Raw genomic sequence first — 19694 nt, forward strand, 5'->3', positions numbered from 1 at the left:
CCTGGTGGACCAATGCTCAAATCTGCACTTTTTTTTTTATTCTTTTTTTGTGCAGTCTGGTTCTCATTTAATAAACCCATCCTACAGCTGTTCTCTGTTTTTTCTCCTTCTCTCAGACATCATGTTCTTCTTGCTTTATCTCCCTGTGACTACACATACAGTGGTGGGCAGAGTAGCCTAACGCAAGTTAAAAGGTATCAGGTCTAAAAATCTGAAGTTCCTCAAAGAACTGCAGTGAAGTTTCTTAGTACATCCAGCATCAAGCAAAGTCACTGAAGCACATGACTCTTCTCTTTTTAGATCGTTTTGGTCTAAAATAAAGTGCTAAAGCTCCAAAGCGAGAAGTGTGACAATAGTAAAGCAGCCTGCCTTACTGTAATAACAAACAGGGCAGAATGAAGTTAAACCCCCAAAAAAGGAACTGAACTGAATTGAATTGAAAGGAAAGGAGCTCAGGAAAGCAGGCTTTCTGTATAGGTTGACCTAAAATAAAAATATTATCCATTCAAAAGTACAAACTCATCAAAAATGTGCTTAAGTACTGCACATTTCAATGCAATTTCATTTAGATTTGGTGATAAAACATAAAATGTGGCCTGTGTGAAAGTTATATGTTTAGCAAAATTTGAGAAATAAACAGGAATTGTGCACTAAAATTTGCAAAAAAAGGGGAATTCCATCCATGTTTCAAAGCTTCTGTGTAATTAAATCACTGAGATAAAGTCTTTCAGAGCAGTTTGATGTGGAATGTGCCATTGTTGAGAAACCTACCACGTCACAGTCGTGCTCAACAGTGGTGGCGATAGGAACCAGACGTCTGAAGAGTTTAATGCCTTTAAAAGCTACATCATGGAAGATCATTGCACGAATTGGCTACAAATATGCTGTTACCTGAGACATTGGTTTACAAGTGGTTTGAGAAAGTTTTGACCTAAAATGTATTTATTTTTTAAAGTTCATTAAAGGTGAAGAGGTACATGCACAGGAAAACCAGATTTGCCAGTTTAGTCATAATCAGCATCGCATATATAAACCCAGAAGACACATGTAAGTTCACTGATAGTTTTGAATAGTAAATAAAATGGTTATATTTGTGTTGTGGACATGGTGACCCCTGGTTCCTATCAGCACCACTGTAAAGAAATCGGAGAAAAATGAGCGTTCAAAAACGTCATTTGACCCGGGGGTGTTCAAACTTTTGTGCACAACTGTGAGTAAATGTATCCAATTACTATCCACCTACTACACACACACAGCAAGTTCTGGCTTTCTTCCCACTCCCACCCCCCCAACCCCTCCTCAGGCTTCTAGCACAGATTTTCGAAGCTGCTTTTCCTCTCTAAGGAATCTTGCATAAGATAGCAAAAGACGTGCTGTTGACTTTCCAGAGCCTGAGTGAGGTAACCGAGGGGATTTCCGAACGTCAGCTTGCAGAGTATCGGAGGAACAGCACGGAAATCTCTGCAGCATCTGAACCTCATAATATGACCCCTTGCCTTTGTTCTAGAGCTTTTTAAGGATGCGCTCTTAAAAATTAAGGTCCCAGAAAGCCTCTTTGCACCAATGCCAAAAAAAAACCTAAAAGAACCAGTAAAAGGATGGATCTTTAAAGGAGTATGATTGATTACCACTAATAAAAATGTACTAAAAAAAAAACAGAAAAACTACTGACTCAAATCACACTGCCCATTAGCTTCTATTATAAGTAGAGATGGGAATTATTCAAAATATTTTGTTATTGATACCAATACTGATTCTGATACCTGAATGACTTTTCCAAATACTTTTTAATATTACTTACAAACTGGAAGTGGGTGTGGCTTAAACCAGAAATGAGTGTGAGGAGCTGGATGTGGGTATATTTCCTGACCACAGGAAGCTGCAGACAAATCCCGAAGGGCAAATGTTAATAGCGTGCATACGGAATGTAATTTAGCCAGCCATTCAGTGGTGTTGATTTTGGAACAAGCATGCTTACTGAGGCTGTTTGTACCTGTGTACATGTGTTTTATGTCTTGATCTTATCTGGATAAACTTTGGCTGGATTGTATTTACACGTTCCACTACTCGCGCAAATCACATTCAAAGATTTTATTGTCATGTTTCTATATATAATCACTGTCTTTACTAAAGAACCTTTGAAGAACCCCCTTTTTAAGGGTGTAGTATTCCTTTGAATGATCATCCACTGAAGGTTGCTGTAGTGTAGCAATACTGCTGCCCTTTTTGCTGCACCTGTCTGGGTTTGATTCCCTGCTTGGACACACAACACTAAACCAATAAGCATCCTTGGGCTGGACTTCTAACACTGCATTCACCTACACCTTCCTATAATACAGGGAGATTCACTCAAAAGAGGCCCTGAATATTCTGTTGTAACCCCCATTAGGATGAAGCAATCTGAACCAAAAAAATATGCTACATACCTTGACGTATGTGTAATCGATTGCATTACATGTGATGTTGGAAGTGATCTCCATTTTCTGCCAGACACATTACGACACGGCGATCCATGTTCCAGAAAATATCGGCAGGCATATCAGGGGGAATAGCAGCAATTGCACGTTGGATGTTTTCCTGCATCCCGGCTTGTTCGAAGCTCCATATACTGAAGAGCACATTGCACGTTGTTTTGTTCAGATTGCTTCATCCTAGTGAGAGTTATACAGAATATTCAGGGCCTCTTTCGAGTGAATCTCCCTGTATGATTGCAGCTGTAAGTTGCTCTGGATGTCCTGATTGTATCTGGATAAACTTTGGCTGGATTCTATTTATACATTCCACTCCTCACATCCCCAGTTTGACCAGTTCGGATGAAATCCTATTATACTTTACTTATTTATCTAATCAGTATTAGACTTTTGCTTACATCATTGTATATCGCTGTTGTCAAGTGAAATCTGAACGTTATCCAATCACTGAAAATGCATGTTGATACAAAGTGTAAACAACCTCAGTGACTTACAGATGCTGATCAGATTGACCTCTACAGCTGGACAGAATTTTTTGTCCACTAATTTTAATACACTCTTTGCAAAAAGGTTCTCAATAGTACCCAAAATATTCAAAGACTCAACCACAGCTGAACCCTTCTTGGTGCTATATAAACTCTTTAAAAAGATGGTGCTTCAATGGTTCTTTAATAAAAAAAAATGGTTCTATATAGACTCATGACCACTCAAAGACCCCTTTGCATGTTTAAAGGGTTGTTTGCATCATGGAAGAGTTTTTCAGGCTGATGGAGAATGTGCTGTAGATGGTTCTATATACAGCATTTTTGAAAATGGTTCTATATTGCAGCCTTAACAACTTCCACTCTTCTGGGAAGCTTTCTACAAGATTTTGGAGTGTGTCTGTGGGGATTTGTGGCCATTCATCCAGAAGAGCATTTGTGAGGTCAGACACTGATGTTGGGTGAGAGGGCCTGGCTCATAATCTCTGTTCTAGTTCATCCAAATGGTGTTTGATGGGGTTGAGGTCAGGGCTCTGTGCAGGCCAGTCAAGTTCTCTCCAAGTGAACTCACCCAGCCATGCCTTTATGGACCTTGCTTCATGCACTGGGGCTCAGACATGCTGGAACAGAAAAAGATCTTCCCCAAACTGTTCCCACAAATTTGGAAGTATACAATTCTCCAAAATGTCTTGGTCTGTTGAAGCATTAAGATTTCCCTTCACTGGAACTAAGGGGCCTAGGCCAACCCCTAAAAAACAACCCTATAGCATTATCCCTCCTCCACCAAACTTTACAGCTGGCACAATGCAGTCAGGCAGGTAACTTTCCCCTATCATTCGCCAAACCCAGACTCGTCCATCAGACTGCCAGATAGAGTAGCATGATTCGTCACTCCACAGAATACATTTTCACTGCTCCAGAGTACAGTGGTGGCGTGCTTTATGTCACTCTTTTGTCTATATAGTGTATAAGTGTTGTCTTTACCAAAGAACCTTTAAAGAACCCATTTTGAAAGAGTCTAGTATTCCTTTGAATGAAGGTTGGTGTAATGTAGTAATAGTGTGGCCCTTTATGCCGCAGCAGACTAGGTTCGATTCCTTTCTTGAGCAAGAACATAAAACTAAACCAATAAGCGTCCTTGGACTAAACTTCTAACACTGCATTCACCCACAACCATAACATGATTACGATTGTAAGGTGCTCTGGACAAGAGTGTCAGCCAATTGCATAGATGTTGGAGGGTTCTTCAGTGATCTAATAGTGTTTTTTCTATGTTAACCCTTCAAAGAACTCTTTATTACTGGGAGTGCACAGGGTGAAAATGCAGAGCCAGAACATTTGCATTTTTTCAGCATGAGTTTCTCTTTGTGTGCTGGAATGTGTATCTCTCAAACAGAGGGTGACACAAGGTTAAACATGATTCATTTCACTCTTGATTAATGTTTTTTTCTTCTTCTGTAATGAGGTTGTGGAGGGGGGGGGTGGGATAGGTTTCAGATCGCAATTTAACAGAAGTTAAGCAGAATTCCTCCTGAGATTAAAAGGTATTTCTTTCTAAGTTATCGGCCTTCACGTTTCAGTTTTTTCCTCCCTTACTCTTTTTTTTCTTCATCCTTCCTGCACTCAGTGTTATGCTGCGTTACCATGACTACTGGACCCTCTGGTCATCAGGGTCCGGCTCTGTATTTGTCATGGCAACACATTTGACAAGGCGGAAGTTGCCCATAGCAACCCTTCTGGACACGGTTCTATTAAAACAACACTGACTCATTTGGCCGCTGAGTTTAAAGCACTTCAGATAAAGACACATGTTTGGTTCCTTCTCTTTTAAATGGAAACTCTTAATATGTCATAATGCGTAACATTTTGGATTCACCAGCATTTGATTTTCACCTTTTGGGCAACATGCTGTTCTCTTCCTGTCTGGGTTGTGTGTTCTTGGGTGTCTGTGGTAGGGGTGGATGATATCATGATATGTAATCCTTATTGTGATAAATTATGCCATGGTGCATTTCCGCAGGTATCGGCCGCATCTCTGGAACATTGCCAGCTCCAGTGAGCATGCAATCAGCAACCAATAGTGCGAAACTCAGATGAACAATTTTACCTTTTTTTTTTTACTCATTTGATTTGTTTTTCGGTTTAAAATTACGCTGAATACAAGCTGTACTAATTGTTTTCTAGCTATTCTTTTTTTTTGCTTTTTTTTACATTTACATTTTACATTGACAATGAACTGACCACCCCAGAGTCCAGACCTCGACACTGCTGAATGTGTTTGGGATTACTTAGATTGTGAGAAGCAGAAAATTCAACTAACTTCTAGGGCCCAATCCCATTTCTTATTTTTATCCCTACCCCTTGTTTTTGACTGTTACCTTACCTCTTGGAACTGAGTTACAAGGGGAATTGGTTGAAATCTTCCCTTATGAAATGGGACAACACTCATATAAAAAAGAACATTACTTTTTTGACAGGCTACTAGCGATGCTCTTTAGGCTACCCTGCCAGTGATAGCAGAGGAGGATAAAATTCAGTAACCTCACTGCTGGGCTTTAGTTACATTTAGGTAATCATATGTCTTCAAAGAGGTACAATTATTTATTACCGCCCACCCTTAATTCTTCAGTGATATGAAGCTGAAGTCAGATATTCACCAGCTTCTTGTTTGAAGTTGAAGTTTAGCTAGCTAGCTACTGAGACACCAGCATACTACTAGCAATTTTTTTATGCTTGTTATGAAGAAAAGTGTCATAATACATTGAAACAACATTAAACTAATACAGTGGTTATCATCATTTTCAACTGAGAAAATACTCACATGTATAGGTTTCTTTGGTCACTTGTGCAGCCATCTTGCTGGTTTTTCTTTTTTCCCATAACACTCTGTTTGGATTGTGCCTCTGAAAAACCTTCATTTGGAGGGTCATGTAGCCCTAACACTTTGCCCCACCCCTCTATCTCAACAAAAATCGGGACACCCTACCCCTAGGCATGAATGACAAAATCAAGGACAGGGCTAAGTGGTAGGGGCAAGGAGTGAAATAGAACTGGGCCTAAAACTGAACTGTGAAGGTGTGGAAAAATATCCTGCAGGTTTCTTTGGAAACTGAAACTCTGAGAGTCTGCCTGTAGTATGTGATGTAAGAGAAATGCTGACTGGGGCTGGGAGGTGTTTCAGTCTGAGACTGCTCTGCCATTAGAATCCTACTCATGTCTGCTCCCTCACCTTAAAAGGTATAAAGAACCTCTGCATGATGTAAAGGTTCTAGTAGAAAGCCTTCAACTGGTATAAATACTGCAGCATACCTCATTACTGTTATACTGCCCTACTACAGAATATATGAATGTACAAAATTACACATACTTCCTCTTCACACAATCATGAAACAGCAAACAATCATCCATGAGTTAAACTAGACTGATGAGTGGTGTAAGTTTACAGTGAAAAATGAGTTTCATAGCCAAGTTCACAGTCAGCAAGTTCTTTTATAAATTTATGTCCATCAGTACAGTGAAATTCATTATAAGGCGTTTTTATACGCAGCAGCAGCTAAATATGTTTTATGAACGAAGCACTTGGCACACTTAGACGACATCTGTAGTTACGCATGCAAGCAAAACTTCCTGAAACTGCTGTTGATGAGAAAAGCATGTGTCCATATCATCAGAAACAGTTCTGAGCTTTGAATAGCACAGACCAAACACTCCTCTCACCAGAGATGACATACGTCTTTCTCTGAAAGGGCATTTGGATATTTTTCAGTTTCTTATATTCCACCAAATACCAAATAATTCAGTGGTTGAGATGTAAACACAGTCATTCTAAGTGGTTTGATGTGAAGGGGTTCACTGTGGAGGATGAAACTTTACATTGTTTCCCTTTGTTGTGATGTCAGCGGTTATCAGCACTCAAACCTTTCAGGCGTTTTGGGTCAAAAGAGTTTCGGTCTGTGCTTTTAACAATAGTTTGGAAAAGAAAACTGTCAAATCATTATTTAGATAAGCACTGGTTTCATACTGAGGAAGACACTCTGATGTTAAAATATAACACTCAGTGATAAATATATAATCAGCAAACATCTGAACTGTGTTTACTAAACCACTGCTAAAGGTATTTTTCTTAATAAACTGAAAATTCACAACATTACACTCCTAAAATAAAAGTACCAAAAAGTTCTTTAGAAAAATTACTTCTGCCTCCCTAGAGAACCTCTCAAATTACGGTTCTTTAGAGAATGTTTTTGTAAATGAGATATGTGAGTTTAAAAAAAAAACTTTTTAAAGTTTAAAGAATCCTTATAGTAGTATAGACCTTTTATATTTTGTGAAGGTTCTGTATACCTTTACAATTTACAAAGAACCTCTAGGAAGAACCTGTAAATTGGTATAGAACCTTTACATTATGTGAACATTCTTTAAACCTCTGAAAAGTATAAAGAACCTTCATATAATGAAAGGTTTCCAGGAAGAACCCCCTTAAATCAGTATAGAACGTTTACATACAAAGTTCTTTAAACCTTTAAAATGTATACTGAACCTCCACATAATGTAAAGGTTCTAGCAAGAACCCTTAAATTAGTATAGAACCTTTACATTTTGTGAAGGTTCTTTATAACTTTAAAAGGTATAAAGAACCTCCACATGATGAGAGGGTTCTAGCAAGAACCCTTAAATTGGTATAGAATCTTTACTTTGTGGAGGTTCTTTATATCCTTAAAAAGTATAAAGAACCTCCACATGATATAAACTGGTTAACAAAACCTTTACATTGTGCCAAGGTTCTTTAACCCTTTAAAGAGTATAAAAAGTATAAAGACCCTCCAAAAGTTCTTTAAACCTTTATAAGGAACTTCATATTCACAAATCTCTTTTTCAAGCATAGTTCTTTAGGGAGACAAAAGTGGTTCTTCTATGGCATCAGCCAAAGAACTCTGTGGCACGCTTTATGTTCAATTCTTTTCAAAAGAAGGTAAGGTGTCCCCAAACTTGTGATGGGAAGTCACAATAAAGGAGAGAGGTGAGAAGCGTCCAGCAGGTGGCATCATAGGCATTCAGGTTCTCTTGTACCTTCAGCTCTCTGCTTTTTTATGCTTTGTATGAACAGAACAGTGCTGAGTTCTTCATACTTGTAGTCCATAACGTGATCCATTTGCACATAAAATATGTATCAGGAATCAACAGAGACTTGTTTACAACACTTTAGTCAAAAATACTAACGATGCTAACAGTGAATGAAAGCCAATAGCCATCAGTTAGCATTATGCGAATGACATCACGTTGATTCATGGCTACTAACCTTCAGTTATTAGCCACATTAACATGTTTGGTCCAGCTAGTCCTTTAAGAAAGTTCTCAGTGGAGTCCAGCAAAATCAATAATGATGGTAAACTCTTACACAGCTTGCCCTCCTTTCATGCCCATGACCAGGTGAGTCTTGGTGGGGCAGGACCGGTGCTGTCAGACAGCTGTAGACATGCTGTGCTAGTAGATTTTACCTTAGCATTGAAGCAGCAGGCCTTCAGAAGGCTTTTACCGTGTGATCCTGCTATGCAAGGCTGCTGAGTCATCACCAATGCAACAGGGGAGCCACTCCCAGCCCTCAAACCTGCCGAAGGAGTAGCAGAGTTGGAGGATGGGGCAGTTTGGGTTGACGGTGGGGTAAGAGAACCCACAGCTGGGGGGCTCCAGGGTCTAGCCACTCTGTGAAAGCAGTGACGCCTCAGGACATTCTGGAAGGCCTTCTTAAACTCCTGGCTGAAGCAGGGGTAGATGATTGGGTTGAGGCAGCTGTTGAAATAACCCAGCCAGAAGGTGATTTTAAACACGGTCTCCGAGGGCCGGTGAGACGGAAAGATGGAACCTTTTAGAAAAAAAAAAATTAAAACGGATTGCAAAGCAGAAAGTGTAATAATTATGAAATGATCAAGCTGTGCATTGGCCTAGATAAGGGGTTGCAACCCAACTGTTAGGAAGAGCCATTTTGTCCTTTCAGTAAAAATCAAACCACATTGGGAACCACAAAACTTTATGCCCATTTTACCATCATGGCTGTAAATATGTTTCAGTATGTGCTGAAGTACTAGTGTAGACTAAAAATATATAAATGACAACGCAGACTTGCTTTGCTCTGCTTTAAGCTTTAGCTCAGCTAAAGCCACTTTTCTCGCATCTCTGTCAGGAAACTTTTCCACAAAAATAGAATAGTTTCTTGTAAAATGTCTCTCAAAGTTACATTTTTTTACGAGACTGAAGTCTCTTCTCATTCACCAGCTTCTTGTTTGAATTTTCCCGTTCCACCGTAAATGGTGCCTGAGGCACCAGAATGTAACTGCTGCACTATTTAAGGTGGAACAGGAAAATGAAACAGGAAACAGGACTTCACCTTCGCAACATTTAATGTTTTTCAGTTTCTCGTTGCAGATAACGCATCAGAAAACCAGCAGGAGTGTTTATAAATGCAAATAAGTCCTTTCACCTCTAAATTCTGGATATTCATATAAAATCTTTCTCTTTGCCTTTTCGTTAGCTATTAGCTAGGTGAGACCATCGTCTGCAATGCTATGGTGACCAGCAGTCTGTGTGCCAACCTTCAGGGTTGAAAGGTGAATCTTCAAAATAAAGGAGCTAAAAAGTGTTCCCAGTGCTATACATTTTGTAAAGAACCATGTTTTTTAAATATGTAATTAGAATTTTGTAGATGTGTTTTCGTCTTTGTAGGTGAGCAAACAAGTCAACGTTTATAAAAGTGTTTTACTGTATTTTAGTGCTTTTTTTAGTGTGTCAGTTCCACAGGATTGTATGAGATGAAGAAAGCTGCATATGTTCTTTTCATCACTGGGCCTTTTTACCTCTTCCTTTTCATCCCTCATTGCTCACTAGAGTCTCAACATTTCAGACACAGAGAGACAATAGTGTCCCAGTTATTCTGATAACAGAGTTACAGGGAACAAATATATTAATGAACAATGTCTGATTTCAAGAATAACTATTGGGGGCCTGCAGAAAGAAGCTGCAGATTTTTCTACAACCAGGCCAAGAGAACCATTTAGGAATCTTTATTTTTGAAAACATAGCTTCCATACGACATCTCAATGTCTTCTACACTTAAGGGAAAACCTGAGCAGTATCCTGCTAGCCAGCTGCACTATTTAAGGTGGAACAGAAAAATTTGAGCAAGAAGCTGGCAAATGAGAAGCTGCTTTCTTGCAAGAAAAAAAAAGTGTGGGAAAAGCTGCTATAGCTGAGCTAAATCTTAAAGTAGAGCAAAGTAATTCCGCATTTTCATTCATACTAAATTTGTTAGCCTGTTCTAGTACATCAGCACATACTGAGACATATTTACAGCCAAGATGGTAAAATGGACATAACATGTTGTGGCTCCCAAGGTGGTCTGATTTTTGCTGAAAGGTCAAAATGACTCTCTTTAACATTTGGGTTACAGACCCCTGATACAGATGAAGCAGATAGAGATTAGGTTGAAAAATACAGGAGTATTCCTTACATTTACAGAGGCCATTGTGATTATATGACACTGAGCAACATTTATCATTATATTCTTTTGTACTAAAGTTTTTAAAAACCCCGCCTACAGCCTTCTTATCAAATTCAGAATAAATCCAATGAATATACATTAAACAAAAAGCAATACATGAATACCTATATAGTTTCTTTGTACTCTGCATCATTTAGTAGCCTATATGACATGTATTTGTATAGGCAAAACCTCTCAAAGCACATGTATTCAGTCAATGCCACTGAAAAACTCTTGTTACACAAGAGGGCACTGTAGGCCTGATTATTCATGAACCACCAAAAAACAGAATAAACATTCTTTTTTGCTGATTTTAGGAAATCTGACAGTAAAGGTGGGCAATATGGCAAAATAAATCATAATACGTAAAAACATTTCGATATCAGATTAGTTTTTCTGAGGTTTATGATCAAGCTGGAAATGACAAAATACTTCAGGCTAATAGAACAGCCTAAAAGACTGAAAAAACAGTGAGCATGGCCAGAATATATGGGTGACCAGGGTGTCTGGACCCACTGCTACTAACTAAGGGACAGTGTGGTTTCGGTTTGGTCCAGTAGAGCCTCCAGCATCTCATCATGAAAAGTTTAATAGGCCAAAATGTTGCAACTTCTTTTGCTTTAAAACACTTCTAAGATCTGTTTGACTTCAAAGTAAAAGCACTTGTAGAGAACTTTAATAGAGTTTTACATGTAAAAAAACAGTTTCTCTCTTCTCAACTTTTTCCTCCCAAACATTGAACCTGCAAACAAACAAGTTTCTATAAAAGATTCAGATGTAAGCACAAAATACCAGTTTGGCAGGAAATGTGCTTGTAGATCTGCCTGAAACTGTTTGCTGAAGCAAGGCTATTTGGTTCATAAATAAACATTTGCTGGTGCAGTGTAACATGAGACAAAAGCCCCATTCAGACAAATAGAGGACTGTGTTTACACCTTTTCCCATCATTCATTTGCTCTTTTGTGTCAAGAGCCCCATTCAAATGAGATCAGACGCAGCCTTAGTACAGCTGTTTGTGAGCCAATTTACACGAAAGGCTGAAATAAGACGGGATGGAATAATGAGGTCATTTGGAAACCCTTCATAATACATAATAACACAGAAATACAGGTTTACCTTTCAGTCATAAACAGCCTTTCCAACACTGAAATTTGATCAAATACACTCGTTACTTGCTCATTATGTAAAAGAACTGGTAATATAATCTTAACCCTATTCACAGTAGCCATGCAATGCAGTTCTGCCTGTTTTTGAGGCTCAGTTAAACTATGCATTTTATCTTCAATAATGTTTTTGGAATTTATACAACGGAAATGTCTATAATTTACAAAAAAATTTCATCCAGTTTACAGAACCAGATTTTCATTCATATGTAGGAAACAAGTCAACATTTATAAAAACGTTTTAATGTTTTTTAATGCTGTTTTTTTTTATTGTGGTCATTTTTCACTGTTTTTTGACATGAAGAAAGCTGCAATTGTCTGTTTTATCACGACACAGCCGTCCTTGTGGAGAGGTGTGAATTGTTTTCACAGCAGGGGGTCTCACCCCTTCCCTCTCACCCCTCATTGCTCACCTGCAGCTCAACACAGAGTCTCTTAGTTAATTTGATAGAGTTACAAGGAAAAATATTGTTATTTCATGATATTATTAATTATATCAGAATCGATTTCCATTCCACCAGATGAATGGACACTAGAGGGCCTGAAGAAAGAGGCTATACTTATGCTATTAAAAATATATCGCTGCTGTCGGAACAAAACCTTGTGCCTCCAAAATGCTTTGCAGGAGAAGGAAAAAACCTAATTTACTTTTAATGTAAGTCAAAGGAAACAAAAGTAATTTTAGGCCGTTTCTTTTGGTCCTTTCATTGTGAAACTTACACACAATGTAAAGGGCAACAGGCATTTTTATATTATGTCAAAAACTGAAAAATGACAAAAATGGACATACAACATTTTGTTCCCACAGCAGTGATATATATATAACAGTATTTCACTACACAACAAAGACACTATGTTGACAAATATAATAAAATAAACCCAAAATTTCCCTCAAAATGTTTTTGGATAATCTCAACAATTGAGCCCCTTTTTTTCAAAACTTACATAATCATTGTTTAAAGCACTGTATTTAAAATAAAGGGGTCACTAAAATGTAAATAAAGCATGATTTGACTGTTTGTTGTAAAAGGCTGTACAAAATGAAACTAAAAGCAAAATAAGTGATGATCCAAAAAAAGAGTGAAAATGGTTAAAATATGTTTTTTTTTGTTGGAGGGGCTCAATCATTACCATTTAGTCCTCATCCAGTAATATTAATAATGGCTAATAATAATTTTAACATGTCATTTACGTGCATTTAGCTAAAGATCTAATACCTTCGATGCTAAACTGAAAGAGGACTTTCACTGATTTTTCAAAATTTTCCCATAATGAAATGCTTCAGATGTAAACAGAGCAATTCAGAGTGGTTTGATGTGAAATGCTCCATTCTAGAGAAACAGGATTGTTCACAGTGGTGGTGAAAGGAACCAGATGTCTGAAGAGTTATTGCCTGTAAAAGCTCCCTCACAGATGTTATTACATGAAATGGTTATGAATGCACTGCCTGACATTGTTTTATAATAGTTTGATGAAAAGCTTTTGGCCTTAAATGTATCCATAAACTCCTTTTTAGAAAGATTTTTATACTAGTTTAGCATTATCAAGAATACATATAAAACCTTGAGTAGTTTCACTGTTGGTTTTAGATTGTAAACCAAAATTTAATGCAAACATTTATGCAACAATTTGAACACCCCCAGTCAAATAACACATTTTTCAAATAACACAAGTCAAAATAAGTGAACACATTCTTATGTACGGTGATTTTCTCTTAATCTTAATGCACACGTTCTATTTCCTTTTTTCCGCTAAGATTATTTTTTACCTGTTTGCTAAAAAAAGAACACACAAAAATGGTATAAAATGTGCCTTATCTTTTGCACAGGCCACATTTTATGATTTTGATTTATTCCTGACCTGATATTAATTGGGTAGTGGTCCATTATCAGCACAGCAGTGACACTGACATGGTAGTGTGTGTGGTGCTGGTGTAAGTGTGAACTTTTACTGTAAGTGTAAACTTTTAATCAGAATAAATGGACTAGTATCCACCGTATACTCACTGATGGGCAGCACAAGGAAGAAAGGAAGCCAGCAGAGCACGAAGCAGCCCACCACCACGCCCAGGGTCTTTGCAGCTTTCTTCTCCCGGGAGAACGTGAGCAGCCTCACAAGGCTGCAGTGGGAGCGACATTTCCCCACAGCCGCTCCATCTCCATTCCTGCTGTGAGCAGAGGTCAATTCCATTTACTCAGTTACACACACTTTTAAGGACAATTTTGACGGATTTATACTTTTCTGAGTATTTCTATATGTTAATAAAGGGGAGTCAGCTTTTTATATTTTGGACATTTTTAATACATTTAACATTCAACTTCTGAACAGTTTAAACATTGAGAAACTAAGTCATTCTAAGTGATGTCACAGAGGATGTCTGGTTTCTATCACCACCACTGTGAACAATTCTGACTCAGTAAGTTTCTCTAGAATAGAGCATTTCACACCAAACCACTCTGGGTGTTTCTGTTTACATCTTGTTATGCAGATAATTGGAAAAAGTCTGTGGCACACTTAAGAAGTTCCACTGTAGTTCTATAAAATATTGACTTCTCCAGGAGTGGGACCTTACTTTTCAACTGAGGTTGTTTTTGCAACTTTAAGCCTTTATTTCATTCAAGTATCAACATTTTTACACAAGTATAGAGTTCCAGCAACTCAAGGGTAATTTTTTGACTTCACAATAATTAGATTCAATCACAGTTCTGAAAATGCATCATGAAATCTGAAATTTCATCGTGGTTTGATTCAATTAGATTATATGTGACTGAAAAATTATTTAACTGGAGACTGATTCCTGACTGGTAGAAGAGAAAAAAAACATAATTGATATATCTTTTCGCCCCTCTGTTTCTACCAGCAGTTTGTCAAGATGAGTTAGTATCTCAAAAAATTACTTTTCTTCTCAAGACTTCTGATGTCAAGGTCATGACTTACTCTGACTTTTTATCCCATATAATTACTTATTAAATAAATACTTACTTTTTATGAGATTGAATAACTCATTCTTTTCAACAGTATTTCAAAATCCTGAGAAAGTGCCATCAAATAAGAGATATTTCTTTATGTCAATCATTTCAAGAACATACATAATTATTTTAAAATATCAAACAATATTTGCAGATAATCAGTCATTATTTTGATATACTAAGTAATTCTTTTGAGAAAATAAGTCAATATTATGGGACATTTTTTGACATATTGCTGCCAGAAAAATAGAAAATGACTTCTATAATTTACACTGTAGTGAGATATACAGAATAAAAACAATGTTTTTACAATACATTTCCTTTTTTTAACCTTTTTTTTTACCTTATTGATCACTGCCACTTCTCATTCACTAGCTATGCCTCCCAAATCTGACAATAGCTATTTTACTGAATTACTTTTGGACCTATTTACTTATTAATTTATTTCCAAAAATCAATGCAGTTCATTCACCACCTTCAGACTGATACTCACCTCTGGCCGTGAGCCTGAGCCTGACAGCGCTGGGTGTTTCCACAGTGGATCCTGAGTGACCCCCCATCCTGCTGCCACCCTTCACGGAGACTCCGGCTCTTCCTCCGGGCTACCACATACACCCTGCAGTACATGACTAGGATCACGGTCAGCGGGAGGTAGAAGGAGCATGCGGCCGAGAAGATGGCGTAGCCTGGGTCTTCATTAACCCTACAAACTGACTCATCCTCTGGCATCGGCTCTCTCCATCCGAAAAGGGGCCCGACTGAGATGGCAGCCGAAAGGCTCCAAACAGCTGCGACCGCACCCAAACCGCGCCCGCTTGTGGCCAGAGAGGGGTAGCGCAGCGGGTAGCTGACAGCCAGGCAGCGGTCCACGGAGATAACTGAGAGGCTGAGGATGGACGCCGTGCAGCAGAGGACATCCAGCGCCGTCCAGGCATTGCACAGCGGCCGGCCAAACACCCAGTGGCCCAGGAGCTCAGAGGAGGCCGAAAATGGCAGCACCACAGAGCTCAGGAGGAGGTCAGCCACGGCCAGGTTAGCAATGAAGTAATGGGTGACCGAACGGAGGTGCCGATGGCAGGCCACAGACAGGATGACCAGGATGTTCCCCATCACGCCAAAAACAACGAAGAGCATGAACACCAGCCCCATGGCCACCACCTTTGGAAGGTCTATATGGGAGGATGATGGAAGGCTGCAGTTCGCACAGCTGTCCAAAAGTGGCACAGAGGTGAAGTTATCCTCAACTGGCACCATTTCGGTTCCAGCATGAACTGGAATGTTAGAAGTTAATTTTTTTGGTGTCCTCTCATATTAAACTGTAGTTAGATTACAGTGCACAGCATCCATGTCTGAAGAGATCCTCTTCCAAAGGAGTTAGGACATGATCTCAACCTTGAAATAAATAGGCATATATAGTGAAACATGAGAACACTCAGTCATGACTTAGAGAAAAGGTTTACACACATCTATAGCTAACCACTAAACTCTTAAGGGGTCCATATCATGGAAAACTGAACTTCTTTGTTTTTTTTCCAGTTTGTTGTACTATATAAACACTGTTCCAAACACATCATTCATTCCCCAGTCAATACAGTCCATATCTGCAAAAGCATAGCTGAATTCAATGTTTTTGTAATGTCACACATTCACAAATATCCACCTCTTCAGCATACAGCAGTTCAGCCCTGTTCATTTACAATGAAGTTATAAGGAGTGTTTCAGCCCGACCTGCTTTTTGAATAAGGCATAATGCAGAGCAACCAATCAGAACAGAGCTCATTTACATATACCAGTCTTAAAGGCACAGGAACAAAAACAGCCTGTTTAATTCTAACAGAGTCTTGGAACAAGGTCATGTAAAAATATATGACAACTCTTATTTAATGTGCAGAACCTCACTTACCTTATAAGCATATTTCACAAGGAAAACATCAAATTTAAGAAAAATGGAGAACATGAGCTCTTTAAATGAAGCTTCATCTTTCTACTGGGTTGGCAATTAGACATCATGCTCCTTCAGGTCTTCAGTGATGGATTGTTCTTCCAAAAATATCCTGTAATCAGAAATAAGAAAATTACAGTTATGTAAAGTGAGGTACATCCTTACATTCTTGGTTTGATTCTCGCTCATTCAGCCTCGCAGGGTCTCTAGAGCTGCTTGTTAAGGAGGGTGGCCTTCCTGAAAGCATCACCACACAAAGAATACCATAAAACAGCATTTAATATCACAGTGAACAGGGCGTCTCTCATTTTTAAGACGATCCTAACACTATGATGAACTGGGGAAACAGTTTGACTCTAAAGATGATTCACAATGTATCACAGGCTATATTTGCTATCTTGCTGTAGTGTTTACATTTGATATTGTAATATTTACAATAATGGTGGTATTTACATTCAGAAATGGTATTTTGTCATTACACTATAGTATGTACTATATACATACAAATATATATATATATATATATATATATATATATATATATATATATATATATGCAAATCATTAATGTAACATGGTTAAAAATCAAAATAATTAACTTTTGTTGAATTACATGAATATTTCATCTGGAACTGTGATTGGTCAGGATGGTCATAGTGATGATAATTGTGATTGGAGTTAGGAGGGCTCATCTGCATTTTGCAGTGCTCTGCAACAAATGCCAACAAAAACTCCACCAGGAAGAGGAGAAATAAATCACCCATGTTTTTTCTCTTTCTCTGTTTGGCATCAAAATGTTGAGAAAACATCATTATTTCAAGTTACTAAATAAAATTTGATTGAAATAAGAAATTATTTTGAGATAAAGTAAAATTAGAAAAAAAAATCATTTTAAGATTCTTTCAACTCTTTACTTAGTCTCTCAAAATAATCACTTATTTTTCTAATTTTACTTAGTATCTCACAAAAGTGACATATTTTCTCAAATATTTCCTAGTATCTGATTTAGTATCTCAAAACAATGACTTACTCTTTTTATTTTGAGATACTGTCATTATTTTGAGATTCTAAATAAAAATCTTGCAAGAATCAGTAATTATTTTAAGATACTAAGTAAAACTAGAAAAAAAAGGTAATTATTTTGAAATACTAAAAGTTCTTGAGAGATTGACAATTTTGGGATACAAAGTCATTATTTTGATTGTTATTATTTTGAGATAATGAGTTATTATTTTAAGATACTAAGTCAGATACTAAATAACAAACATGAGAGACAAACAAATGTTGAGAGAAGCTCATTACTTTAAAATACTAAGACAAAATTTTGAGAAAACGTCATTATTTTGAGATACTAAGTCATTATTTTGAGATACTAAATCAGACACTAGGTAAAAAATTGAGAAAATGTCACTTTTTTGAGATACTAAGTAAAATTAGAAAAAGAAGTGATTATTTTGAGAGACTAAGTAAAGTGTAACATAGTGTGACATAGTAAGTAAAAATTGAGAAAATGTCATTATTTGAGACACTAAGTCAGTATTTCAAGAAAATATTTAGTTATTTTGAGACACCCAGTCAATATTTTGAGAAAAGCCAGAAACAGAGAAGGTTTTTTCTTCTGTACCTGGTGGGAATGAACTTTTATATATAACCCACCTGGCATCAATATTTTGATCTAGTCTAGTCCACAGTATGTCAGACAGAGGGTCAGTTTCCTCATTCAGAATGTTGTATAATACAGGACTAGGCTTAATGCCTGTTTGGAGAAGCGACCCAGGGTGTTCAAAGTGACCACTTAATCAAATCACTGCTGAAAAAGCTGTGGAAACCCCGCCAGAGCTTGTGCTCCAGGAGAGAAGATGGATGAGCTTTGTGCTCTATAGACTTCCTTCCCACCAGCATTGTAAATGTAATACACTCGAGAAGCCTCTGGTTTGTTTAATGACATGATTAAAGCAACAGGACACAGCTGTATATCACTGCAGTGGCATGCAAAGCATCTTCTTTCCAAAACAACAACTTTCCCAAGAGTGTTCCACTCTATAGGCCTGATTACTGCAAAACTCAGCCAATTTCAGCTCATGCACACAAATAAACAAATAACATTAAACCAGTCAGAAGCAGAGAGTTGAGAATGTTTTTAACAGCATATTTGAGATGACTAGCATGGTCAAACATTCACCAAAAGTTAACCAAAGTTGAGTCATAGTACACAGTTCTCTGCCTTAGGAGCTCATCCTTATGATCGCACATGAGAAGCTCTGAGTGAAAAGACTGAGGACTTACATAAAGGAGCTGCAACAAGCTCTCTCTGTGGCATGCATTTCTGATTTGTCCCTGCATAAGTAATTCCTCCACGGCTCCTGAGCGTCTGGCTGTGATCCAGGATGCACTTTGCTCTAACAGACCTCTCAGTGGGCCGCAGAGGAGGAGTCAATGTCCTTAATGAATTCTTCACCACTCAGATGAGCATGCGCAACAGTTTTAAAGCACGTCCTTCACATACTTGCTGACCGTGCCGATCCGTCCGGGGTAACAAGGATACTGAACATTCCCATCACACTAGCGGAATGCTGATTTTTACTGCCCTCTGCACGTTTTTCCAGGGTCCGTGCAAAATAAGATACTAGCAGGATGCAGAACAACGTTCAAAGGTTTGCAATCCCTGTTTTTTAAAGATACTTGCAGCTATAAAGGGATTCTAATATAACTAAGTAATGTGAAGTTTTTTTAAAGAGAGAGATTTACTACTGCTTGACCGTCATTAACATTAGATATAAGAACTCAGAAGACACATGGAAGTTTGGCCAGTCTTGATAAATGGGTGGAAGTACCCTTTAAGTCAGGGGTGCCCAATCCCGGTCCTGGAGATCTACTGCCCTGTAGAGTTTAACGCCTACCCTAATTTAACACACCTGATCTAGGTAATAAAGGGCCTTCACAGGAACCTGAATGTCAGAGCCAGGTGTGTTGGACCTGAACTCTCCAGGGTGGTACGTCTCCAGGACCACGATTAAGCACCCCTGCTTTTTTTTTGTAGAAAATTGACCACCTTCCAGAATTGCCTTATTTTGCACCGATACTCCAAAGCCTTAGGGAAATTCGCTTGGTAACAGCCCTGGTGGCCACTTTC

At 38.1% G+C, this 19694-nt stretch overlaps 1 protein-coding gene across 1 annotated transcript; it reads right to left on the reverse strand.

Annotated features, from left to right (window-relative positions):
* Positions 1–8367: 8367 nt before the first annotated feature.
* adra1ab (adrenoceptor alpha 1Ab) lies at positions 8368–18959 on the reverse strand. The gene is made up of 5 exons (XM_036594439.1): positions 18848–18959; positions 16523–16673; positions 15113–16011; positions 13657–13817; positions 8368–8816 (listed from the first exon to the last, which is right to left on the reverse strand). The coding sequence occupies exons 3-5, from the start codon at positions 15871–15873 to the stop codon at positions 8368–8370; spliced, it is 1371 nt and encodes a 456-aa protein (XP_036450332.1). The 5' UTR covers positions 15874–16011; positions 16523–16673; positions 18848–18959.
* Positions 18960–19694: the final 735 nt, after the last annotated feature.

This window comes from Colossoma macropomum, unplaced genomic scaffold, assembly GCF_904425465.1.
Source record: "Colossoma macropomum unplaced genomic scaffold, Colossoma_macropomum, whole genome shotgun sequence".
Classification (NCBI taxonomy): domain Eukaryota; kingdom Metazoa; phylum Chordata; class Actinopteri; order Characiformes; family Serrasalmidae; genus Colossoma; species Colossoma macropomum.

What these genes read in the sequence shown, in the direction of transcription:
- adra1ab (XM_036594439.1), bottom strand. Translation starts at nt 15,873, where the DNA reads ATGGTGCCAGTTGAGGATAACTTCACCTCTGTGCCACTTTTGGACAGC. An exon ending in GCTCAGGCTCACGGCCAGAG is followed by an intron (nt 13,818 to 15,112) that starts GTGAGTATCAGT and finishes CTCTGCTCACAG; the next exon opens with CAGGAATGGAGATGGAGCGG. An exon ending in CTTCCTTGTGCTGCCCATCA is followed by an intron (nt 8,817 to 13,656) that starts GTGAGTATACGG and finishes TTTTTCTAAAAG; the next exon opens with GTTCCATCTTTCCGTCTCAC.